At 44.3% G+C, this 26733-nt stretch overlaps 1 protein-coding gene across 1 annotated transcript in view; it reads left to right on the top strand.

The window, feature by feature from the left end:
- MPPED1 (metallophosphoesterase domain containing 1) overlaps nucleotides 1-26733 on the top strand; it is an 888950-nt gene that overhangs the window by 411448 nt on the left and 450769 nt on the right. Inside the window, exon 4 of the mRNA XM_086922282.1 lies at nucleotides 12601-12826. Within this exon, the coding sequence (XP_086778408.1) occupies nucleotides 12601-12826 (226 nt within the window). The remainder of the gene's footprint in view (nucleotides 1-12600; nucleotides 12827-26733) is intronic.

Genomic DNA, 26733 nt, shown 5'->3' on the forward strand with positions numbered 1-26733 from the left:
GTCACATATTACATCACTCATGACAAGAAATGTTTACATGCTTTAAGACCAATGTCATTCTGAATGTTAGAATATAATGATATGACATCCATGGTGATTAACTTATATGTGGTCTGCCACAGAGTTTCTTGTAGGTGTCTCAATAAATCACCCGTATCCTGCAGGTATGATGTGAGACCCTTCACATAGGGTAAAAGATAAACATCAAGATAGTTAGCCATGGGTTCCAATAGGGCTCCTTTGGCCGAAATTATAGGCCTCCCTGGGGGCTTTGTGGGGTTTTTATGGACCTTAGGAAGGAAATATATTGTCGCCATTTTGGGATGCTCAGTTTTTAAGTACTTTACTTCATCCTCGCCCAGTAGGTTTTGTTTCAACCAAATGTTGAATTTGATATCCAGTTCTTTTTTCCATCTCTTTGTGGGATTGGATTTTAATTTCTCATAATACTCGCTATTTCTTACTTGAGAGTAGGCTTCACACATATATGCTTCTTTCTCCAAGATGACAACATTACCCCCTTGTCTGCCGTTTTGATTTTTTCATCATTCTGCAGTTGGTGTAATGCATTACCTTCCTCAAAGGTAATATTGTCTTTTTTCCTGGGATGATTCTGTTTATAGAGATCCTTTATTACACACTCATGGAAGATGTCGATTTTATTGCCCGGGGTCAATTGAGGGTAAACTTTGGATTGCGTTTTTTTGGGCTGCTTCCAGCTCCCATTGCGTACAATGTGTGCCTATGTTTCCCCTTTCGCAATCTAGATCCATGTCCCACTCCATGAGTGTGATAAAATGTTCTGCATCCTTAGCCAAAAACAACAGGTGATGGACCGAATGTGGATCAATGTCACACACTCACCCCAGTCCAAAGATCTGGGCCCAAATCCATCGTTTTTTTGCACTCCACACCACCCTGGGTTAGACAATGGCGATATGCAAATCAGCCCTGACCCTGTGCCCCATGGGAACAGTCCAGTCCGAACTACAAAAGCCATGTCCTTCCCAGAACGGAATCAAGCATCCGAGGACCGGACCGGTTTCGAGGTAACACCTCTCATCAGCCCGGCTAGCTTGACTCCAGTGGTGTGGAGTGCCTGGGACCCACGTCTGGGCATCCCCAGCGCACTTAGGGCGGAATATGCAAAAACAACAGGTGATGGACCGAATGTGGATCAATGTCACACACTCACCCCAGTCCAAAGATCTGGGCCCAAATCCATCGTTTTTTTGCACTCCACACCACCCTTGGTTAGACAATGGCGATATGCAAATCAGCTCTGACCCTGTGCCCCATGCGAACAGTCCAGTCCGAACTACAAAAGCCATGTCCTTCCCAGAACGGAATCAAGCATCCGAGGACCGGACCGGTTTCGAGGTAACACCTCTCATCAGCCCGGCTAGCTTGACTCCAAGTGGTGTGGAGTGCCTGGGACCCACGTCTGGGCATCCCCAGCGCACTTAGGGCGGAATATGCAAAAACAACAGGTGATGGACCGAATGTGGATCAATGTCACACACTCACCCCAGTCCAAAGATCTGGGCCCAAATCCATCGTTTTTTTGCACTCCACACCACCCTGGGTTAGACAATGGCGATATGCAAATCAGCTCTGACCCTGTGCCCCATGGGAACAGTCCAGTCCGAACTACAAAAGCCATGTCCTTCCCAGAACGGAATCAAGCATCCGAGGACCGGACCGGTTTCGAGGTAACACCTCTCATCAGCCCGGCTAGCTTGACTCCAGTGGTGTGGAGTGCCTGGGACCCACGTCTGGGCATCCCCAGCGCACTTAGGGCGGAATATGCAAAAACAACAGGTGATGGACCGAATGTGGATCAATGTCACACACTCACCCCAGTCCAAAGATCTGGGCCCAAATCCATCGTTTTTTTGCACTCCACACCACCCTGGGTTAGACAATGGCAATATGCAACTCAGCTCTGACCCTGTGCCCCATGGGAGCAGTCCAGTCCGAACTACAAAAGCCATGTCCTTCCCAGAACGGAATCAAGCATCCGAGGACCGGACCGGTCCCAGGCACTCCACACCACTTGGAGTCAAGCTAGCCGGGCTGATGAGAGGTGTTACCTCGAAACCGGTCCGGTCCTCGGATGCTTGATTCCGTTCCGGGAAGGACATGGCTTTTGTAGTTCGGACTGGACTGTTCCCATGGGGCAACAGGGTCAGAGCTGATTTGCATATCGCCATTGTCTAACCCAGGGTGGTGTGGAGTGCAAAAAAACGATGGATTTGGGCCCAGATCTTTTGACTGGGGGAATGTGTGACATTGATCCACATTCGGTCCATCACTTGTTGTTTTTGCAATTGCCGCCCTAAGTGCGCTGGGGATGCCCAGACGTGGGTCCCAGGCACTCCACACCACTTGGAGTCAAGCTAGCCGGGCTGATGAGAGGTGTTACCTCGAAACCGGTCCGGTCCTCGGATGCTTGATTCCGTTCTGGGAAGGACATGGCTTTTGTAGTTCGGACTGGACTGTTCCCATGGGGCAACAGGGTCAGAGCTGATTTGCATATCGCCATTGTCTAACCCAGGGTGGTGTGGAGTGCAAAAAACGATGGATTTGGGCCCAGATCTTTTGACTGGGGGAATGTGTGACATTGATCCACATTCGGTCCATCACTTGTTGTTTTTGCAATTGCCGCCCTAAGTGCGCTGGGGATGCCCAGCCGTGGGTCCCAGGCACTCCACACCACTTGGAGTCAAGCTAGCCGGGCTGATGAGAGGTGTTACCTCGAAACCGGTCCGGTCCTCGGATGCTTGATTCCGTTCTGGGAAGGACATGGCTTTTGTAGTTCGGACTGGACTGTTCCCATGGGGCAACAGGGTCAGAGCTGATTTGCATATCGCCATTGTCTAACCCAGGGTGGTGTGGAGTGCAAAAAAACGATGGATTTGGGCCCAGATCTTTTGACTGGGGGAATGTGTGACATTGATCCACATTCGGTCCATCACTTGTTGTTTTTGCAATTGCCGCCCTAAGTGAGCTGGGGATGCCCAGACGTGGGTCCCAGGCACTCCACACCACTTGGAGTCAAGCTAGCCGGGCTGATGAGAGGTGTTACCTCGAAACCGGTCCGGTCCTCGGATGCTTGATTCCGTTCTGGGAAGGACATGGCTTTTGTAGTTCGGACTGGACTGTTCCCATGGGGCAACAGGGTCAGAGCTGATTTGCATATCGCCATTGTCTAACCCAGGGTGGTGTGGAGTGCAAAAAAACAATGGATTTGGGCCCAGATCTTTTGACTGGGGGAATGTGTGACATTGATCCACATTCGGTCCATCACTTGTTGTTTTTGCAATTGCCGCCCTAAGTGCGCTGGGGATGCCCAGACGTGGGTCCCAGGCACTCCACACCACTTGGAGTCAAGCTAGCCGGGCTGATGAGAGGTGTTACCTCGAAACCGGTCCGGTCCTCGGATGCTTGATTCCGTTCTGGGAAGGACATGGCTTTTGTAGTTCGGACTGGACTGTTCCCATGGGGCAACAGGGTCAGAGCTGATTTGCATATCGCCATTGTCTAACCCAGGGTGGTGTGGAGTGCAAAAAAACGATGGATTTGGGCCCAGATCTTTTGACTGGGGGAATGTGTGACATTGATCCACATTCGGTCCATCACTTGTTGTTTTTGCAATTGCCGCCCTCAGTGCGCTGGGGATGCCCAGACGTGGGTCCCAGGCACTCCACACCACTTGGAGTCAAGCTAGCCGGGCTGATGAGAGGTGTTACCTCGAAACCGGTCCGGTCCTCGGATGCTTGATTCCGTTCTGGGAAGGACATGGCTTTTGTAGTTCGGACTGGACTGTTCCCATGGGGCAACAGGGTCAGAGCTGATTTGCATATCGCCATTGTCTAACCCAGGGTGGTGTGGAGTGCAAAAAAACGATGGATTTGGGCCCAGATCTTTTGACTGGGGGAATGTGTGACATTGATTCACATTCGGTCCATCACTTGTTGTTTTTGCAATTGCCGCCCTCAGTGCGCTGGGGATGCCCAGACGTGGGTCCCAGGCACTCCACACCACTTGGAGTCAAGCTAGCCGGGCTGATGAGAGGTGTTACCTCGAAACCGGTCCGGTCCTCGGATGCTTGATTCCGTTCTGGGAAGGACATGGCTTTTGTAGTTCGGACTGGACTGTTCCCATGGGGCAACAGGGTCAGAGCTGATTTGCATATCGCCATTGTCTAACCCAGGGTGGTGTGGAGTGCAAAAAAACGATGGATTTGGGCCCAGATCTTTTGACTGGGGGAATGTGTGACATTGATCCACATTCGGTCCATCACTTGTTGTTTCTGCATCCTTAGCCAGCAATTCCATATCTGGAACAGATATGGAATTGGTGTATCTGTACTTCGCCATCTTAGGGTTTTCCGCAAACAATTTTGCTAATTTAATTTTTCAGACGAATTTGTATAGGTCTATCCTAGTTTCCGCTAGGTCGATTCCATTTTGTCGGGCAGAAATTTAAGCCCCGTTGTGAGAGTTTTAATTCCATTTCGGTTAAAGTTTTCTTTGACAGATTGATATCTTGTAACTCTTGATTTGGCCTTATTGAAAGTGATTCTGATTCTTGATTATCTGTGGACGTTTGTAATTCCATTTCTGCCGCATACTTCTTGTCATCCTTTCCACTCGATTCGCACTGAAGCCTGGTTGGTTTCTGCGGGCATTTCCACGTCCTCTTCCTCTTCCCCGACTTGTCCCGGCTGGCATGCCCATAGTTTTCTCCCAATTTTTCTGTTGCAATGCCAGCTTCATTTTGTCTAAAAAAGAACATTTAGATCTCACTTCTCCTTGTTCCACTTCACCCTCAATTATATATGTCTATATATTACCTACTGGCAGTCGCCAGTAGTAGTTATAGTTAGGAATTAGCTTCCATAGGAAAATAAATTATTGTTTTCCTAATAACTTTGGCGCCAGTTGACGTAATTTTCAGAACTTGTGTCCTGCGCGGGTCAGCTCCTATCCTGAAAGTTTCTGTGTGACTCGCCAAGTGGGGGCAGAGAAAAAATAGGGGTTCCAAAATGTGTTTTCTCCATGTCAATTCCCATAGGAAACTTTAGACACGGCTACAGCACGAACTGCTGAACGGATTGACACCAAATTTGACAAAAAGGTAGCCCTTGGTTCAGAAAGAGACCTTTTTGATAAATGGTGTAAATCAATTCAGTAGATCCTGAGAAATTCAAAAAATAGAGGTCGGAAAATCAATTTCCCATAGGAAACTTTATACACGGTTACAGCTCGAACTGCTGAACGGAATTACACCAAATTTGGCAAAATTGTAGCCCTTGGTTCAGAAAGAGACCTTTTTATTAAATGGTGTAAACTCGTTCAGTAGTTGCTGAGAAAATAAAAAAATGTAAGTTTTGATATTTAGAGGTACAGAGAATCTGTGCACCCTCCCGATTACGCGCTTTATTCTAATTGGCTGTCAACACTCCAAACCAGGAAGTGTTGGCAGCCATCTTGTGCCTCGGTAACTGAGACACAGGAAAGCAGAAAAACAAACTTAAAAAACAAGAAAAGGGGCCAGGGCAGAAACACCCTGACCCCCTAGGCCTGCTCAGGGTGTCCCACAAGGACCCCAAGGGCCCAAAAAAGCATTAAAAAAAAGTTGGCCGAATTTGCGCTGTGTGCACGAATCCGGCCAAGAAAATATAAAAAAACGAAGCCCCAGGTGGGTCAGGTCCCGGGGCAATTGAAAAAAGTGTGGGGGGCTCCAATCCCCCTGCAGTTCCGGGAACCACTACCCCATGGCTTTTTGTTAAAAAAAATAATACACCTGTGTGGGGGAGGGAGCTCGAGCCCCCCCCCAAACGGCTCTGTGACCGCCACCTCCCCAGGGCACTAATATTTAAATGCGGGGGTCTGTAACGGACCCCAGTGCTCCGAGGACCACCACCTCCCCGGGGCTGTGCAGATGTTGGGGGGGGGGCCGCACGGTTCCCCTCCTGGAGCCAGTGATGGTCCTGGGGGCCACCACCCACCAGGGCCGGCTCCTGCAGTGTCCCAGGGTGCCCACACCCGGGACACTGCTGTTTTCTATGGCAGGGCAGGAGTCGTGCAGCTCCCGGCCTGCCATAACAATCTGTGGTTTGGGTTTTGAAAGCGAGAGCAGGGAAACCTGCACCCGCTTTCAAAAAGCAAACCACATTGCTTTTCCACACGGGGAGCTGCATGTCAGCAGCTCCCCATGTGGAAATGCAATGCGGCTCCTGCAGGAGGTGGGGAGATGGCAGGGACCATGTAGGCATTGGGGCTCCCCCACGGTCCCCAACCAAGTGGCCAGGCCCCGGGAGATGGGGTCCCCAGGGCCAGAATCTGTATATTTCCAGTAACTGATGACCCGGCATGCCGACTGAAGACGCTAGTTCTTGGATTAAACAACTTGCTATACGGAAATATACAGAGTTACGCTGTATGCCCAATCTCTAGCTGTCCTAAAATCGTTCATTGGAAGGTTTTCTCCATATACCAAACTAAAGATGTGATTCAATCAACTGGAGGCTCTGCTCCAAGGTCCTCACCGTCCACCGAAATTTGAAAAATATCTTTTTGGAAATTTCAGGGAGTTTCTTTTAGCAATGAAATGTTCTGTCCTGATGATGGTCTACATGACGACTGCATATTAGACCGAAAGGTCAACACCTCCATCATCTCCTAAAACATTGCGCTGTCACCAACTTACGACCTTTGTTTATTAATTATTCTTGGTTGTTTGTTATATCTACCAGGAGTTGATGTGTTAGCTGTGAACTGAAGTGTCATTGTCATTTATACCTCTGTTCTCAGTGCTTGCTTTAATTAATTTCTGTTTATCCGTCTCCCAAGATGTAAATTTGTTTCTTCATCACCAGTTATAAAAACTTTTTCAGAAATATAACTCACTATCTCCGCGTGTTCTCCTTTCCTCACTATCTCCGTGTGTTCTCCTTTCCTTCCGTGGATTGATTCCAGTCGATGATTAAGTGTGATATTCTGTTGATACACTTGAGTTTGTTACATATGTACGACTCATAACTAGGATTTACTGGTTTCAAAAATAAGTCCCTTGTAGCATATTGTGTCTTTAAATATTCATTGCCCAAGCCTACAAGGGTTTATTGGGTTTCCCCTGCCTGTAACACGATGTAATTAAGGGCTTGACTTTTAACCAGTTCGATGTGCCAGATGCGTGGTAGCCATCTGACACAAAAGTGCTCATGTGCGTCGGACGGCTCCCGCGTGTCTGACGACATGGCACTGGAAATCCCTCTGGTCTATATTGCACTGGAAATCCCTCTGGGATTTCCAATGCATCAAAACAGCCAAGGGAGGTGGGGAAGGGCTTCCCCAGCTCCTGAGGCTGTTCTTATGTTTCCAGTGAAATTACGATCAGCGCGCACGGATGCTGATCATCATTTCACGGAGACCGAAACTGAAACGAGCTGATCGGCTTATTTCAGTTTTACTGCCTACATTCTCAGGGGGCTCTCTCAGTCCCCCAAGCAGGTAGGCAGGCGGGAGAGGTGTTGTTGCAAAGGGAATCCCTTTCAATTAGTAACCTTTCCTAGTGGATCCATGCATGGGGGGCAATCCCCAAGCAGGGATCCACCCACTAGGCACCCAGGATTTGGAGAAGCACATTGTGCAAGGGTTTTGCTCCCCCACAATGTTTTTGGGAAATCTCAGTCACCTGGGAGGCAGATGGGGGCATTAGCCCCCAATCTGGCCTCCCCAGAAGACAGAAAGCACACTAGGCCCCAGGGATTTATTTTATTTATATTTATAGGGGTGGGAGCTAAATGTTTGCAGGGGATTCTGGGTAGGAAAATGTTGGGGAACCCATGCAAGCTACGCCTCCCGGTACTCCTCCGGGTGTCTTGTTTTCTGAAATGTGTGGGTTTGGTAGGTTTCCCTAGATGGCCGCCGATCCCGGGACTAAAAATGCAAGTGCCCCCTTGCTATACCATTAATGAAAATGGGGTAACCCAAAAGGATACAGACCTGGGTGTAATGCGGTAAGAATAAACAATGGTCCGGAACCTATTTCTTTAAAAAAGCTAATTCAATCAGCACATATTCAAACGACTTAAGGTCATCCGGTGAGTTAAACCTGGACCATGCGAGTCTTCATCAGGACATTCGATAGTGGGGCAACCAAGGGTTAAAGATGACCCTATGGAGAATAAAAGGGGGAAGTTACCCCGCTGTAGTGATATATTACCAAAGAGTTAAAACCATTAGGGGTTAACTGCTTACCCAAAGGTGTAAGGCTACACTGCGTATGCCTCATACTTAGTCAAGACTGGATCCTGCAAAACATAATGATGCAGAATATGGACTACTGGTTGTACTACACCCTATGTGTTGTTCAGTCACACAGGTGTATCCATAATGTTACCTTTTAGTGATTCAATCGGCCTTCAAAATATACTGTTCAATGTAGACGTTTTATTATTCGACTCCTTTTCTCTCTTATTTATTGGCAGGCAAATTCTAAAGAAAAGGTAGGAGGGGAAAATAAATCAACCCAATGGTGTCATACAGATTCCAATCTGTTTAACTATCCCTTGTTTTAAGGGATTTTTTTACCTTGAAAACGGGAGTCTCAGTTCTCCAACCGCTCCTGTCCTCCAAGGATCAGGTAGCTGTATATAGGAGAGAAACAATGTCTCTTTTAGTAAGTAATTCGCTAGGTCTCCTGCCTTCCAAGTAGCGTAATAGATCAAGTCTATTACTACACAGAACGGAGTATCTTACCATTCTGCCGTGTCTGCCGGTCTCGTAAGTGTAACCGCCGTTCGCCGCTGCGCGGAGCCTGTCACCTGACTCTGACACCAGAACCTCTGTTATTGGGCACTGAGGAACTAGAGCTTGAAAACGGACTTATCACTCACTCGCATTGCCAAATTATGCCACTGCGGTCAAAATCCAGCAATTACTGTGGGCTCTAAAACCGCACGGGTAATACCCATTTTAATATCTAGAGCCCCAATGGGTATTAATTGTTTGAACAATAGTGTCGGCTGCAACGCTAAAACGCAGGCTCCATTTTGAGTTGGGAAGATGTCCAAACAAATGGGGAGATGGACACGAGCAGTTGTCATCTGGTGAAACCGGGTACACGAAAAGTTTAAAAATTGGCAACCTCTTAACCCAATCATTTGAACAATATCATTAAAAGTTCAATTGCAATTCGTGCCATTTTGGATTGGGACCGAAGGGGGATCCATGTGGGATCATGTGACCACCCATTTTAACCATTATTATAGATTATAGATTAAGGAAAAACTAGTTAACAAAAAACTCTCTAATTTCCTGGAGACTAACAACCTTCTCCGGAAAACACAGACTGGATTTCGCCCTGGACAGGGCACGGACACTGCCCTCCTGGCTGTAGTTGAAGAGGCCAGATGCATTCTGGATGCAGGAGGATCAGTGGCAGTGATCCTCCTGGACCTCAGTGCGGCCTTCGATACTGTTAACCACCAGGTCCTCATCCAGCGACTCAATGACATAGGGGTGGTGGGAACTGCTCTGTCATGGCTCACGCAATTTCTAAGCAACCGCACCTTTCAGGTCTGGGAGAGTAACACCCGCTCCATGGCGATTCCCCTCCAGTGCAGAGTGCCGCAAGGCTCCTCCCTTAGCGCAACTTTATTTAATGTTTACATGTCACCACTGTTTGGAGTTAAAATCGTTAGCTATGCCGACGACACCCAATTGGTCGTCTCCCTATCCCAACCTGACCAAGGATCGTCCAATCTCCACACCTGCCTATCAGAAATTTTCATCTGGATGAGTGAATGAGCCCTAAAACTCAATGGTTCCAAGACTGAGATCATGTTACTTGGGCATAAGGGGTCCACCCTCCCCCCGAACATCTGGCCCACATGTCTGGGAGAGCCCCCTTCTCCCAAAGAGGAAATCAAGAGTCTTGGGATCTGGATGGAAAAAGACCTATCCTTTAAAACCCAAGCGAAAAAAACAGCAGGAATCTGCTTCGGCCTTCTCAGATCAGTCCAAAAAATTCTGCCCCTTCTCCCGCAAGCCTCCCGCAAGCTGCTCATCCAAGGACTGATCCTATCTAGACTGGATCATAGTAACGCCATCTTCCTGGGAGCACCCGAATCCACCCTCAACAAATTACAACTAATTCAGAACGCCGCAGCACGGCTTCTCACGAACACCCCGGCCAGAACATCTGCCAAACCAGCGCTGAAACTGCTGCACTGGCTCCCAATTAGAGAAAGAATAAAGTTTAAATCCCTCTGTTTGGCACATAAACTTCTACAGGACAAGAGCCCCACCCATCCTCAAAAACCTAGTCACGCCCTACAAAGCCAATAGGCCCCTCCGCTCGGATCATGAACACCTTATCACAGTGCACAGAGTAAAAAAGGCACGCACAGGAGGCCTGCGATTCTCGGTGAACACGGCGAGACTGTGGAACGCCCTACCTCTCAAACTCAGGAGCGAAGCTTGCCATCTCCGCTTCCGAAAACTCTTGAAAACCCACCTCTTTCCCTGAATCTCTTTTTTCTTGGTCACCACCTCTACATCGGCTGTCTTGGTTTTAGCGCTGGGATGCCTCAGGGTTACTACGCGCTCTACAAAACCCACATTCATTCATAACACACACATAAATTGGCCACATTTTTCATATAAACCTCCATCCATGTAAATTGTCTATTTTATATGGTATATTGTGTGCCAATATACGTGGTGCGTTATTCCAGTCTGTATCAATATTAATTCCAGTTTTTGTACAGAACTGTTGTATATCAGTCTGCGTGAGTGACCCTATGCAGTACATTAAAGAGCATTACAACAGTATGCGTCAATGATACATTATTACAGTCTGCATTAACAACAATTCCAGAATTGTGCATTATGTTGTATGTCAGTCTGCGGAAATGGCCATGTACATTACATTACAAAGCATTACAACAGTATGCATTAACAGCATTTAGAAGAACAAACCAGCAGTGAAATTGCCATGTACATTCCCTAATCAGGGTCTACTTACGATCTTTAACATGCATTTTATGTATTCCAAAAGATATCAGTATATACATGATTCTACAGACCTAAGAAAGACACTTGTCTATTAATTTCCTCTGATTCAGTCAATCCAGTGTTTACAGTATCTAAAGTATGAATTCATTTACACTCCCGTCTATTGAGGACATCATGCAGACCACCTCCACGGGGGTTGACTGACACTTTTTCTACAACCCACCACTTTAGACTGTTTTCAGAGTGTTCAAAACGTGCAAAATGATCTACCAAAGGTGCCTCTATGGTGCCACATCGTATGCGGCTCATATGCTGCAAAATCCGGCATTTAACTTTCTGTACGGTCTGCCCAATGTACAGAAAACCACAAGGGCAAAGAATCGCATATATTACATTTGGTAACCTTCTTTCTGTGGAATAGCAGCACTCCTGCTGATCACAAATTTGTGGTTTTTTCTTCTTATTTGGTGCCATACACACTTCTTTAGGGGCTCCGAAAATATAGACGGAACTGACATTACTTGAGCCCAAGCATTCTATGTGTTGACCATGCCATTTTTGGCATCTCCTCATGGCACCGTATGTGAATAAGGACACACACGCACACGCACACACACACACTCTCTCTCTTTTGTGCTTTTAACTGTGCCTTTGAGGTGACTCTATTCCCCCATTAACTTTGTGGTTTTGTCCTTTATGTCTCCTATATCTCTTTTTCCTTTCAGTGCCTTGGCTGCCTCTCTACTATTCACCTTCGAGGCGTCTTTTCTGTCACCTATATGTACACTTTTGAGGTCTCAACCCTTTCCTGGTCTCTTCCACTGTTGCATATCTGCCTAATTTTCTTCTTTGTTCTTTCTCCCCTCCTCTTTTCCTTCAGTTACCTTTTCTCGTCTCTGCCTCAGAGCTCTCCCTGCCCTGTTGCTCTCATTTCCTTTTACTCTTTGCTTCTGCCCTTATATATTAAATGAGAACACAAGCATACAAAAGCATTATGGAAACACTCGATTTGGCCATTCAGGAATGGTATACAAAACTAATGTAGACACACATTGGTTTTTTGGACTCTAGTAATACGGCATTACATGATAAAAAGGAAACACAATCACACTGTGTTCCAATTCATTATTGCAACTGGTTATATGGGTTGACTACAGTCTTATTGAAGCTAGAAATGTATGTTTATGGTTGCTTTATGAAGGTTGAAATTGTGGGGAACGAAACTGATTGTGTGGGCCAAACAAGGAGTTTGGAAATGGGTGATAATTTCATAATGGGAATATTTTGAGGGACTAGTATAATTATTATAATTATCATATTTTACCATAGTGAAACATTATAGAAAATGCTAATTTTGGCATGTCGAGATGTTCTTGCATTGGTGGTGTACATATAGGGAGGCATCGTGGGCTAAATGTGTGCATGCTACTGCATATGGGATCCTGTAATATGGGCTGCCGGAGGATTATGGAATGGACAATATAGCATTAGGAGGTAAGATATTACTGAAGTAGTTGGAAGTCAATCAAATTTCAGATTATCGAATACGTTTTTGTTTGTTTCATTTTAGGTGAACTGCCATACGAACATAAGATTGTAATAGCAGGCAATCATGAATTGACCTTTGACCGAGAATTTATGGCCGATTTAATCAAACAAGACTTCTACTATTTTCCTTCTATGTGTAAATTAAAGCCCGAGAATTATGAAAATGTGCAGTCGTTTCTTACTAACTGCATTTATCTTCAAGACTCTGAAACGACTGTAAGGGGATTTAAGATTTATGGGTCTCCGTGGTAAGTCATTTCTTTAATTAATTGTAATTTCATCTCCTAAATTTAATTACTATGTTTTTCACTTGCTGAGATGCAAGTTCATTCTACTAGTTTAATTAGGGAAATAGTTATTTTGCATGGGCAAACTCCTGCTTAGCAGATTAAGTATGTAAAGTAATAGCACCAATATTTAGGAGCTGTGTCTATTGAAGTTACCAATATGTTGTTATAGATGTATATATTCATACAGACAATGAATATGTTAGGTAAGTTGTTATCAAGTGAAGCGATTGTATTTTATGTTAAATTGTGCCTAACAGATTTAGGAATCTGTTGGATCATTGTTTTATTTATTTGCATCAGCAAATTTGCATATTAATGATATTTCTATAACACCGACCTAGACACTTAGCTAAAATGGTGCTTCAAGAGCAACACAGTTAGCAAAAAAGCTTTGGCCAGCCAGTAGGTCTCGCCCCTGTGAAATCTATTGGCTTTGCCAATGTATTTTAGCTATGTTGTACAGCAGCATGGCTGTGCAGCATGGCTAAAAATAAAGTTAGAAAAATAAAGCGCCATGACACGGCCAACACTTTTTTCCTAACTTTACTTTCAGCCATGCTGCACAGACATGCTGCTGTACAACATGACTAAAAGGCATGACTAAAAAGCTTTAGCAATACCAATAACTTTTGTAAAGGCGAGTCCTATTGGCTGTATCCATGCTTGTTATTGTCTCTATTTACCCCAATCAAGTTTATTGAGGTCTTTGCTGACACTAACAAGTGGAACTGCTTTCCTACGTTTATCCCAGCCTGAGTCCTCCAAGTATGTAGTGAATATCTTTTATTAACTGTGCAATTACTTAAAATCTTTCCAGTGTAAAACACATAAACAGCGCCCCCCTCCCAACTACCCTTCCCCCAGGAAAAACCCGGTGTTCAGCTTTAAAATAGCACCGTGGCTACACAGGCTCTATTTACTACTTCATGTCCATTTAAAACTTCAATTAAAATATATATATATTTTTTTAAAGTTAAAATATTGGGTTAGCACTGTTTAACATTTTTACACCTCTAGGGATCCATGGTTATATGAGAATCCAACTGGTTCGTTCTCTCCGTGATATTAATTGTCATTAAGAAAAGTTCTTAATGTGCCCCCTGTTTGGCACCAAGTTTTATTTCTGATTCCAGTGACCTTGCAAGAAACCCCTGAATTAGGTGGCGACTAACAGGGTTAGGGCACCCGATAATTTTCGTTGCAGAATGACAGGACCCCTGAGTTCTGTGCCCTTTTGATGGTAATCAAGTGCAATTGTAAGTTGATGGATAAACTTGCCAACCCTGGCAAGTAAGCAAGTTGTGGTTTCTGAAAAGCACCATTCCAAGGCCTCTCTGCAGGTTCTGAGGCCCAAGTCCCTTAGGGCCGGGCGCAGCAAACGACGACGATCGCTGGCCAGCTTTGAGCAGCAGCATAAAGGATGTAGCCAAGATTCTCTGTGGTAATTGCCTAACCGGCAGGAGATGATGCTGTCAGTACGTGCCCATTTTAGGTTCAAATCCAAAATCATGAGGGCCAGAAGGCGCAAGTACAGAACTTTCTTTCTTGTTTGGGCTGAAAGTGAATCTCGTAAATATGGTTGAGCTTTCCCAAGAGTATATGACTTATCCAGGGCCAGTGTGAGGGAGTTATACTTGAGTGATGAACGATCCAGTTCAGACGAGATGGTCTGGACTTGGCGATTTACAGCTTGGGCCCAGGCATAGTAAGGAATTTCGTTAAGGGGCATGCTCTTTGCCTCGATTTTCAGTAGGTCTATTGCTTGTTCCAACTTGGAGCGCCATGGGGAACCCGCTGCCCTGAAAATAATTTTTTTAAAATATTTGAGATTGTTTTTAGGGGCTTTCAGTACTCTGATGTAAAATTTTATTAGGTCCTCCTGTAGTACCAAGTCCGGTTGGTTCAATCCTATTTCCAGCCTTAGCCTGGTGTTCCTTGCTTGTCTAGGAGCTTGTAGCACGGTCTTGTAAGCTTTTATTTGGGCCGCATTGATGACTTCCTCAAGTGCTCCTGGGAAGGCTAAGCGACCATACGTGTCTGCGGGAATCAGTTTTGCCCAATGTACAGTCAGCATGGGTTCTATAGATGGACGTATTAGGCGATGGCTTAGACGTCTGAGAGGCAGGATTATTTTGTTAATTCTCTGTGTTAACTCCTTTATGTGTTTGGCTGCTGTGTCCCTCTCCGACACCCATACCCCCAGATAATTGTAGGATGTAACTGTCCTGATTCGGTGCTCACCCAAAGACCATGTTGCTTGTTTTTTGTGAGGGTATTTACCAAAGATTACTATCTTGGTCTTGCTCTTATTGATCTGTAGGCTATTTTCCTGTTGTATACTGCAAGACTATTTAATGCTCTTTGGAGCCCCACCCTAGTGTGGTCCATGACCACTGTATTGTCCGCATACTGGAGAGTTCCCAAGGCTAACTTCCCCAATCTCGGAGGTACTAGGCTGGCATCTTTCAGGGCTTGCCTCAAGTCTGCAGTGTGCAAGTGGAATAGTTGGGGGGCCAAAACACATCCCTGCTTTAGTCCGGTGTTAGTTTCGATTCTTGGTGTTACGATTGTTGGACTTAGTTTGACCCGGACCCAAGCCCCCTCGTAGAGGGCTTTTCTTGCTTTTAGCAGAGTTTCCGGGATCCCCCAAGATTCGAGTTTTACCCATAACCGTCTTCGATTGACTCGGTCAAAGGCCTTGGAATAGTCTATGAAGCAGCAAAACAGGGGCAGCTTATTGCTCAATACGGCTTGCTTCGAGAGGTGAGAGAGCGCTATGATGTTGTCCATGGTGGAACTATTAGCCCTGAAGCCAGTCTGAAAAGGCGGGAGAATACCGTTCTTGTTCACCCAAGCCTCTAGGTCCCTTAGTAATAAGCGGGTATAAACCTTGGCTTCTATGTCAAGAAGGGCTATGAGCCTATAATTAGCAGGGTTCGAGTGGACTCCCTTCTTATGTATTGGAAATAAGACCGAGCCTTTCCAGGTATGGAATTCATGTGCATCTGTAGTTAAGGCAGGGCCCTGCTTGCACACATTGCTATGTTAGCATAAGCCTATTAGACGTTTAAATGCCATTTTGCAGCTTTTGCACACGACACTGCAAGTAACTGTTGTTGTAAGTTAGACTGCTTGAATTTCTTCACATGAGAAAGGCTTGTTTTCCACATCCCTAGACTTACATTGCGGCCTCAGTCTGTACAGTGTGTGCAGAAGCCTCCAAGGTTACCATAACAATGTAAGCTGTTATTCGGGCTGATCGGCCCACACTCTGAAACAACATGCACACAGCTGCAGCTAACTGAAATTCTAGCGCCTTTAATATTGCACTGCATGCATGATTAGGGCACTTGAAGAAAATCATTTTCCAGACAGAGAGACCTTTGCTGATCCTGATGTGATTCACTTCTGCTGATCTTGGAGGTATGGGGTTCCCTATTCAAGCCTAAGAGACCTTCTATTAATATTATAAAACCTAGTTCCTACCAGAGGATGGTGGTACACAAGGCACTGTAGGACCTGTTTCCACTATCATTATAATATGATTTCTCCCTTTGAGTTTGATGCTGATCATATTATTTTTAATCATATGCCTGCTTATGTTAGCTAAAATACTGCATCTTAAAGCACGTCGTTAAAATAAACATTTTAAACTTTTCCGTGTCTCTATTTACTCACGTTGTGGACTGGTATGAGAATAACAAATGAAAGAGTGTTCTTTATTGCCACCATTCCTGAGAGTAACCTATGTCGCATGTTCTGGGTTGTCTAATCATTGGTAGCTTCGCTATAGGACGGAGAGCTAATGAGACACTGATGCTAGTCGGTTAGGGGTTCTAGGTACTGAGGTGAGTTTTTTTGGTACACCACATTTCACTGAGGTTCTGGGTCTCTGTGCACAGTTCTGTGTATGAGCAGAATCCCTGCAACACATCTTATGTACATTTTGAGTAACATGTGATCTCACCAGATTGCTTGTTTTAGCAGAGGACTTAGTGTCTAGTTTTTCAGCACTAGCACACTCTTCATGTGACAATATTTTGTTGGTTTAAAAAATATCTTAATAATTGCTTTTCATGGCCTAAGATTTTTTTAACCTAGAATGGGGCATTTTTTTAGGTCGAGCCTAGTGCAGCGCCCATGCGCTGCTCTAGGAGATGACCTTTTGGAATTGTTCTGCACTTTTTCTCACACTTGTGCGTGTGGCGGCATCCACCTTGCGGAAGCGAGCAGCGGCACGCAGGGGCCATCTGATTCTAATTAGCATGGCCACCCTGTGCTTGTTTTGCTCTGCTGTCTCCTCGCAGCTCGCTCTCCTTCTCCCCTGCTATCTCAGGCTCCCCTGGCACTCTCACTATAGCATCTCCACCTCCAAAGCCTGAATCTAAAGCAAGCTGCAGCAAGTGTCCGCAATCTCTGTTCAAGCGAAGCGCTGTATTTCCACATTGTGTGATCCTAGGCAAACATTTTATATTACAAACCCTCCTTTTACTTTGTTGTTATGTGACAGCACTTCCAATAGGTGAGTGTGCAAGGTGTGCGTGGTACAAACTAATGTGATGTAGTAACCTCAAACGCCTCTGCATGTTATAGAACTTTTTGATATAATATTTTAAAGTTTGCTCAGTTGATCTTTCCAAAGTTTGCTGCAAACAATTCTTTGCAGCTTCGCACTCGGTGCAGGGCCTGCCGCCAAGCTGTGTGCGCACTGCTTCTGGGAGCTGCTCCAGGACAAGCCGCTAGTTTACAGAGCTAGCCCCACCCTGCTGCCGAGTGTCCCTGCCTTCTCGGCCCAAGTGCCTAAATATAGCGCCTGGCAAAAATGAAGGCATTCCAGGAATGAATAGTAAACCCACTGGATCCCATCGCCCCTCAGCCCCTCCCCGGGACTGGTTTCAGGCAGCCGTCTGGAACATGTGCTCTTGCCACAGTGAAAGCGCCCCCTAATTGTCATCTTTTCGGGAATTAGGTCATGTTGCAGTTTCTGTTTTGAGGATTTCAAGGGATGGGGGATGGGTCTGAACTGAAAACCAACATGTTAAGGAAAGATGTACTCTCGATGAACCACCCTGGACGGTTTAAAGCCCTCGGTAGTCACATTAATAATCAGATAGTCGCATAGCGCTTTACCATTCACGCTTCTAAGTGCTGAAATTGATGATATTAGTAACCAATCATATCGCTTTTATCTGCCTCAGACAAATGAAAGGCGGAGTCTCTTCAGTTTCCTCAGAGATCTCTCACGCAAGTGCACATCTCGCTGAGCTAGCTGTCCAGCACCCCTCCCCCTAGTCCCCCATTCCAAAAGCGGCAAGCAGGCCAATGAGAATGGTTCTGGCATCCCTGATGAATAAAACAGGGCCCGCCAGACACCGGTAGGGACATACACGGTTGTGACTGACCGCTTCCATTTCCTCACAGGCACGTTCGCCTCTGCTTTAATAAGTATACCATTAACTTTTGATCTGGACCCAAATTCCTAGACGTCCCATACAACTTCAGCGAACCACAAAACACCATGAAAATGAGCTCTGGAAAAACCAAAAGGCCTTGCTTCCATTTGGAGCCCAGGGTAAAACATTGAAAATGTTCAGAAACTGTAAAAACAAAACAAACAACTATTCTCTGTCTACAGTGCATATGTGAGAATAACGTTTCCAACAGGTTTTATTAAACCTATTGCCAAATTGCCAAAACGTGCTCCCCTTCAAGCAATACCTTGAGATTAGCAGGAATTCATCTGCACCTTTAGGGGCTCATTAGGATGGCAGACGGACTTGCTTCCGTACGCCACCCCCCGAGGTAGAGGGACCATCCGCAGGGGCAGCGGAGGTCCCTACATGCCAATTAGGATGTGACCGCCACCCTGGCGGTCACATCCTGTATCTTTAACCTTGTGGCTGGTGCTGCTTGAAGCAGTACCCGCCGCAAGGTTAAAAATTCATGTATTGCATTTACATGCACAAAGCGGCAGGCACCGCACGGTGCCTGCCGCTTTGTGCATGTAAATGCAGGGGGGTACCATAGGTATCCCCCATGTGCACCCCCCACCCCCTGACACCCTGGTGGCCCGCAACGGGCCCCCAAACTCAAAAAACCACATGCTTTTCCACGGCGGAAAAGCCGCTGTGGAAAAGCATGTTTCCTGCCCCATCCTAATATGGCTGGTGGTGTCTGATAGATACCGCCACCATATTAGAGCTTTTCTGCCACGGTTGGAAGGCGACCGCAGCGGAAAAGCGGCAGACAGTTTTCCCGTACCCCGATGACCCCCTGCCATCCTAATCTGGCGGGAGGTCTTTCAAGGCACTGCTGCGGTGATTCCGCATCCTCCCTGCCGGTGGTGGCTTCCGCCGGCCCAGAGGATGCGGAATCACCGCAAATCCTAATCGGCCCCTTAGTTTGGAGAGGGGTTTCAGTAGTAATATATACTACACTTGCACCCTTGTATTTAGTCTAAAAATATTAACTCATTTATTAAAAACTTTTCCCAAATTTTACTTCCTTCTGGCATGAATCTTGATATTTAACATGATCGTACGTTAAAGTTTAGCAAGGGTTTCTCACAACAGTTCGTATTTCTAGACATCCCCCAAATCACAATTCATGAAGACATCACAATAATAATTCACAATATTCAAAACAAGCATTGGCATAGCCAATATGTCTCGCCTTTTGGACCTTTTAAGTGTTTAGCCATGTAGCAGTTGATGTTTTTGCACCAAGGATATTGGGCTGCATAACTAAATACGTATAAGGTCCCAAAGGTGAGACTTTTTGGCTACGCCAATGCTAGTCTTATTGTGCCTTGTGGCTATGCCGGTACCTAATTATTTTGGGGCCACAAAAGTCTACATTGTTTTAATTATTTGCTTACTTGATACGTTTCCTGTCTTTGAAGGACCTTTGCAAAACATATTGAAAAGCCATTTGGTGGAAGATCACTACATCTTTATTTCACATGCCACAACATAAACCACTTCTCTTTTTGATCAGTAACCGACGGATAGTGGTGTTTTGATTGGTGAGCATAAAAGGAGACTATGGTCCAGATTTACTAAATGTCAGGAACACAGCTCAGTGCTGTTTTTTTGAGAACAGTAAAACATTGTTCAGCACTTTATTAACAAAGAGAGACGCAATGATGATGTCATTAGCCAAGCTTGCTCAACCAATGCCTTGGTAGTGTGACGTTAGCATCATGCCAGGCAACAAATGCAATACGGTGAGGTCAGGCATGGCATTAATACTTGAGGTACACCATCCTCTAAAAATATTTATACGGTGAGAACTGACCGAGGGTAAAGCCCATAAAAGGTGTCATTTTGCTAAATTACTTATGTTATGCCTGTGAATATCTTCTCATATTATATTTGCCCATTGTTTGCCCATGGTTTCTTTGTTTGCTAGGATTTAGTGCAAAGACAGCCCGGGGTACTTTTGATGACTTGACTTTGTGTGAAATCATAGGCCTTTTTGCACCATTCCAACCTCAATATACCACCTTTACATTCACAATTAGGGTGTTGGCCATGTGCAACAAAGAGTTGACTGTTGCTGAAATTAGATATGCCTTGCATCATGTAGCAATGCAACAGAAGACTGTGGGGTACCCACAGCCTGGGCAGTGCACAGCTAGTTAGACAAAAGATGTCTCATGTAGAAGTTGAAAAAACATTCATTCAAAATTAGTCAAATGCTCCAAGGCAAAAAGAGTTTTTTTATGATATGAGAATCATCATTTTAACAATGAAAAATAAATCAGCAACTACAGGTATTATATACATACTAGTAGTAAAATTTCACATTTACAAGTGTTTCACCATGATATTCATTAATACCATAACATTACACATAAATATAGAAATGTGCAAAAGTTCTTGACTTAACAATCCCAGTGCATTTCGGGTTCGGAACTGAACCCTTCTTCAGGGGAAAACTCAATTCTGTCAAATGTAGCGTTGTTCAAATATATGTTTCGTCCGCAGTAATCTACAACACAACAAATGCAGTGAATATGAGCCAACTGCAAAATATAGAATTTTCACTCCGAAAAAAAAGAATAGATTGTGGCGTGAATTGTGATATAAGAGTCCCATAGGAACTAAAAGTAGAGAAGTTGCCACGATACCAGTGCCCGACTCACTATGTGACATAAACTTAGGAGTCAGTGCAAGAAGTGATTAATAAATAGAACCTCGTTCCAAGAGAAATCACCCAGGTTTGTGCCTAATATAATATTGCAAAGTTTCAGTGTTCAAGTCAAGAAGTTAAAAAGAAGGAGTTTAAAAGGGATACCAAGCACAAAACGTACCCTCCAATGGGCAGTGGTGAATTTCAAGCTGCAAGGAATGGTAAAAAAACAAATTCAAAAATAAACTCTTCCCTTATTGGAATCTGAATAATACCCCCTTCAGTGCTGATGACAAAGCCAGCTCGTCATGAGTGTTACCTGCGCTGTGCTTATGACGAGCTGGCTTTGTCACGAAACTATAGTATTCAAAGAATGTCAGCACCCAGCGTGAAAACCCCTAGCAGCCAAGGTGATACAGCTAGTCGTGTTGAAAAGACTCTTACCCAAATCAGTGGATTGGAAGTCTTACATCCTATGCATGTAACATGGACCCCTGCGTAGACAATCTGTATAGCACAGGTAAAAACAAACAACGATCCTATGTAAAATACAACGATAGCTGTTGATAATCAAATAGTGCTGGAACCAAAGTTAAACTCTCACCGGAGTATGAGAAGGAAACTCCACCCATCTGTACTCGGGTCGCGGGATTCTTTTAACTCGTATATGTGCGTGATCTGAAAGAATCATTGAGGTCTCAGGGCCCTACCGGAGCTCCTGAAGTGTAATCTCACAGACTATTATTAGTACGTACCAGGTGACTCAAAATTCTGATCCGATCGTGAGCAACGAAACAGCTCACAGCAGAGAAACGCCAATACTCAATCGCGTATAGGCGTTCCCACCATGTCTTGCGAATTTAAAGAGGCAGTGTTGGAATCGCCAGTCGGCTTGAAACAGGAAAACTTTATGCGTTGAAAAAGATACCATTTGAACAAGAAGATGTTCATGTATCGAGAGAGTTTTTAAAACGATGCTATTCCTGGCTGCGATCACCATATTATCTTGAAGTTACCTAAAGGTGGACTATATTCGCTGAAAAAACAGTTACTATAAAAATATGTTAGTGTGGGAGTGGACTAAATACTCGGCAACAGTAATACTGTGTGATAAGTGCCCCTTGTAAAAGTCTACAAGCCTGGTCTAAGGTGTCGAAAGGTGTAACTGTGATTTATCTAATACGTATCTCCTGTTCCGATCAAATCAACTCCCATGTGGCATATGTGATCCAAGGGACCACCCTGACAGAAAAGAGTGAGTATTATGAATCAAAGTGATGATCTAAAAAGTAAAATAGAGGGGGAGAGAGACAGAGTGCAAATTCTTTACAAAATTTCAGGAGACAAATCTGGAATATGATACATATGTTACAAGAAGCATAACATTTCGTAACGATCATTGAGCCCACCCGGGGTTATTGTTCCTAGACTTTTGATCCAGTAGGTTTCCCTGCACGCTAAGGCTGTAGTTATGTCTGTACGTGAAAGAAGGTGGAGGCAGCACCAAACCTGAAGTAAATCAACAAGGCCAAAATGTTTCAAAAATATATTTTTCTTTTTATTTTCGTATTTTCAAAGTGCACAGGACAGCCAACGCGTTTCGCTCCCCAACCAAAGGAGCTTCGTCAGGGCTGAAAACAACGTGAAATATACACATATTTTAATAACACATAATGACATAAAAAAGTACATCACAGTACATACAAAATGTAAAAACAAGTTTATACAAAGTCAAGGAACATAGAAGATGACACTACACCTAACAGAGTCACATTGACAATCCTACTAACGTGAGAGCTTGTTGCCTCAAATCACAAGACACAAAAAAATTATTAAAGATCCAGGGTAAGTACAGCTACTACGTTGTCAAGCAAGGTTTTATACAACCATAGGTCACATTGACATCAAAATGGGAGTAAGTGGAAGGAAGAAAAGGAAAGAAAAATAAATATAAGGTAGGGGAGAGCGGGGGGGAGGGGAAGGGTGGAGAAGAGGGAAAGGGGGGATTTTTTTGTGGAGCCCTTGTGGGTGTGAGAAAGAACGAAGGATAACTCTATGTAGTAGATTCTCAGTGAAACAGACAATATTAACCTGGTAGGTAAAACATATGATTCTCACCAATTTTAATAGATGGTTCTCCTACAGTAATGCAATCAAAGTGAAGAAAAAGCTGGCCACTGTAATGGTACATATACTGTAACGAAAGAGAAAAATATATATCAAAGTCAGGTCCCTAAAAGAAAGTTTATTGGAATTGTGCATAAGAAGAGACACGTCAACAATGAGGAATTAAGTCCCAAAAGGTCTTCATAAAACAAGTGTCTCAACAATAGTAGTATTGAGGCATGTAAAGAAACAATGTTTCCTAACATGAGGGATAAGCCTAGACCTGCTATCTCCTCACCTAGTAAAAGGTTCCAAGTTGAATAGAAGTATCCAAAGCGTAGAGGGCCGTTGAATTTTTCACACAAATAGCATATCAGATTATCCCATTAGGTAAATCTGAAAAAATATTAATAATAGGGAGGTGTCACTAAATGCAGAAACACACCAAATAAAACCCAAATTCATCATCGCAAACTTTCCTATTACCACGACAAAAGAAAAATCATGAAAAGCCCCATGTTAACCCAATCAGAAGATTCATTCCATCAATGGTTGTCATTGCGGAAATAGTGCTAGTATCACTAGTTCTAATTCTGTTTAAATCACTAAACATTGCACGTAGTGCTATATCTTGATCCAAAGTATACATAGTTGTGACCTAAAAGTATATCAAGGCATATTAGGCACATTGTCATAAACAACTTGGTGGCGACTCACATAAATATCCATCAAGGTATTGCGACGCGAAGCGACGTATGTGCAGTCCTAGAAAAGCTGCTAATACACACGTGCTGCAATACAAATAGGAGTAGATGAAAACCTATGTACCAGATTAAATCATACATTGTCTGTATATTGAACATATCTTTACCATGCTGAAAAGGCCCAGAGGGCTCACTTAGTTTACATAGCCCATATGAATCAAACTTGACCCCGAAAATGCCCATTGACATTGTTAAAATTTTAGGCCAGATTGTCCGCATAGGTGGGGCACCTAAGCTCCCTCATCCTCCACGTAAAGTTCAAATAAACATGAGAGCTCCCATTCCAAAACCGTACATGATGGGCTCGATAGGGCAATGCTGGCACAATGTGGTCAACCAGCGAAGAAAACGTGACCAAATAAAACTAACTTTCCAATTTAGAAGTCCTAGTTACAGCGCTTACCTTCAAAGGGTTATGTCAGCGTGACGGCTCACGGCGGAGTTTCCCAAACAACATAGTAGGAACCGGGCCAACTTTTTAAAGCCGGCGGGCCAGTCACATGATCCAACTCTCCGATGTGTGGAGAGCGTAGACGGAAACAGCGGCATCAAAGAGTATGGCGGCCATGATGGACTAGTCAAAATGGACTAAATAGCCATAAAGAGAAGTACACAAAGTGCTCCAATCAATCAAAGAACACCATAACGAATTGACAGAATTCGAATACGGACGTTAAGGCCCATGACGAATATTTACAGAAAAGGTGTAAGAAAAACAGCGGGGCTAGCTTATTAGTGCCGGCACAACAGTCACATGACTCAGAACTCCAGTATATAGAACGTGAAAATGGACACAATGGCAATGGAGGGTATAGCGGCCATGATAGACTATCCAAACCCAACCAATAGGCAATGGAAAGATACACGCAAAGCCCAACGGTAGACTGACAAGCGCACAAATAGGGGCTTGTCAAATTTGTTTTTAAATGTAAAAAGTATGTCCGCATCGTAATTTTGAGGTAGGGCCGCAGAGAATATATGCCACTATTAGTTGCACAATCGCAAACACGAAAAAGATAAGGTAAGTATACAGTATACAGATGTATACACAAGAAATTGAAAAAGCTTCAAGAGGGGAGTAAGGAAGTAAAAGGAGCAAATGAAGTAAATGAATTAGATGTACATATATGAGAATTTCTTAATTCCATGAAGATTGAGGGTTATCCAGCACTCTGAAACAGGGTGAAATTGTCAACATAGCACAGCATTATAAAAGTTGCAGGCAATATGAAGATTGCATTTTATCCAATCGAGGGTTAAACCATGTCAAATGAACCTGATATTAGAGCAGGAAATACACTATAAAAAATAGTGCATTTCGTTATCAGAATTGTGTCCTTGATTGATCGCTCGAAGGCGACAAATCCATTTGGCTTCGTCCCTCCTTAAAGTTAACTCCCTATTCCCACCTCTCTTGTTATGGGGAATATGTTGAATCGCATGGAACCAAAAAGTATCATCATTGACATGTTCCAGGTTGTAATGTTCCATTAGTGGGTGTCTAGTGTCACTATTAATGATTGCCCTACGATGTTATTGAATTCTCACTTTCAAGGGTCGTATACTGTTGCCCACATATATATGACCACAAGGGCAAACGAGGACATAGACTGTGTAGGGAGTATTACAGTTACAGAAATGAGTAATTCTAAACTTGCGGTCACTGTTATATGAGAAGGTCATGGTCTTATTCCTGCCCATTTCACAAACAATACACGTTCCACAAGTAAAGAAGCCTGCAGGTTTGGGAGGTGACCAGTTGCCTTCATTAGGGGGTGTGGTCACGTAACTAGGACACAATTCATTGCGTAGAGAGACTCCCCTCCTATAGGTGACTGATGGCTTTTCACCTATATGATTTTTATGCCCTCGATTCCAGTTAACAGGTGCCAATTCCTACGGAACACATTGAATATTCTGTCGATATGCGACGTGTACTGAGTAACAAATCTAACTCTGCTAGAGCCTTCGTCCAATTTAGTTCTTTCAGTCTTGTTCGTAAGGGTAGAGTCCCTGTCCAGTGACTCAATCCTGGATACTGCTCTATCTACGATTTTTTGGTCATAGCCACGTTTAAGGAATCTTAGTTTGGTCTCATCTACATTTTCCCTAAATGTATTTTGTTCACTGCAGGTTCTGCGCACTCTTGTAAGTTCACCAAAGGGAATATTTTTGATCACTGAACTGGCATGCGCACTAGACGCATGCAGTACCGAATTGTAGGAAGTTTCCTTGCGGTAGAGTTTGCTTTGAACCCGACCATTCTGTACATAGAACGTAATGTCTAAAGGCTTTCTCATTATGTGGACCTGAAGTTGCAGAAATATGTCCTTGGTCTCCCCTCGTATATTCGAGATAGTAAGGATATCCTTGTGAAACTTAATGATTTTGAGTGGTCGGATGACCTTAGCTTTGTGACACTGGATGTTACCAGTCTCTATACGTGTATAGACAGAGTACATGGGAAAATAACAGTTCAGTCGTTTTTGAATAGAGAGGACGCCCAGCTCTATTCACAGAACGAAATGATCATGCAAATGTATGATAGATCTGATTCTGCCTAATAACTTCTTCCTTTTCGATGGTCGCTGGTACCAACAGATCAGTGGTACCGCAATGGGTTCCAGGTTTGCTCCCTCGTATGCCGGCCTCTTTATGGGGTGGTACATGAGGGAGCATGCCTGGGCCCGATGTGCCTCTCCTTGGACCAATCATATTGTGCTCTGGTCGGGTACTGCTGAGGATCTCAACAACTATTTTGTGTATCTCAATGACAATGCTTATAATGTTAAGTTCACTATGTCACACAATAAGAGCAGTATTAACTTTTTAGACATTACGTTCTATGTACAGAATGGTCGG

The sequence above is a fragment of the Lissotriton vulgaris genome, chromosome 1_1, assembly GCF_964263255.1.
Source record: "Lissotriton vulgaris chromosome 1_1, aLisVul1.2, whole genome shotgun sequence".
Taxonomy (NCBI): domain Eukaryota; kingdom Metazoa; phylum Chordata; class Amphibia; order Caudata; family Salamandridae; genus Lissotriton; species Lissotriton vulgaris.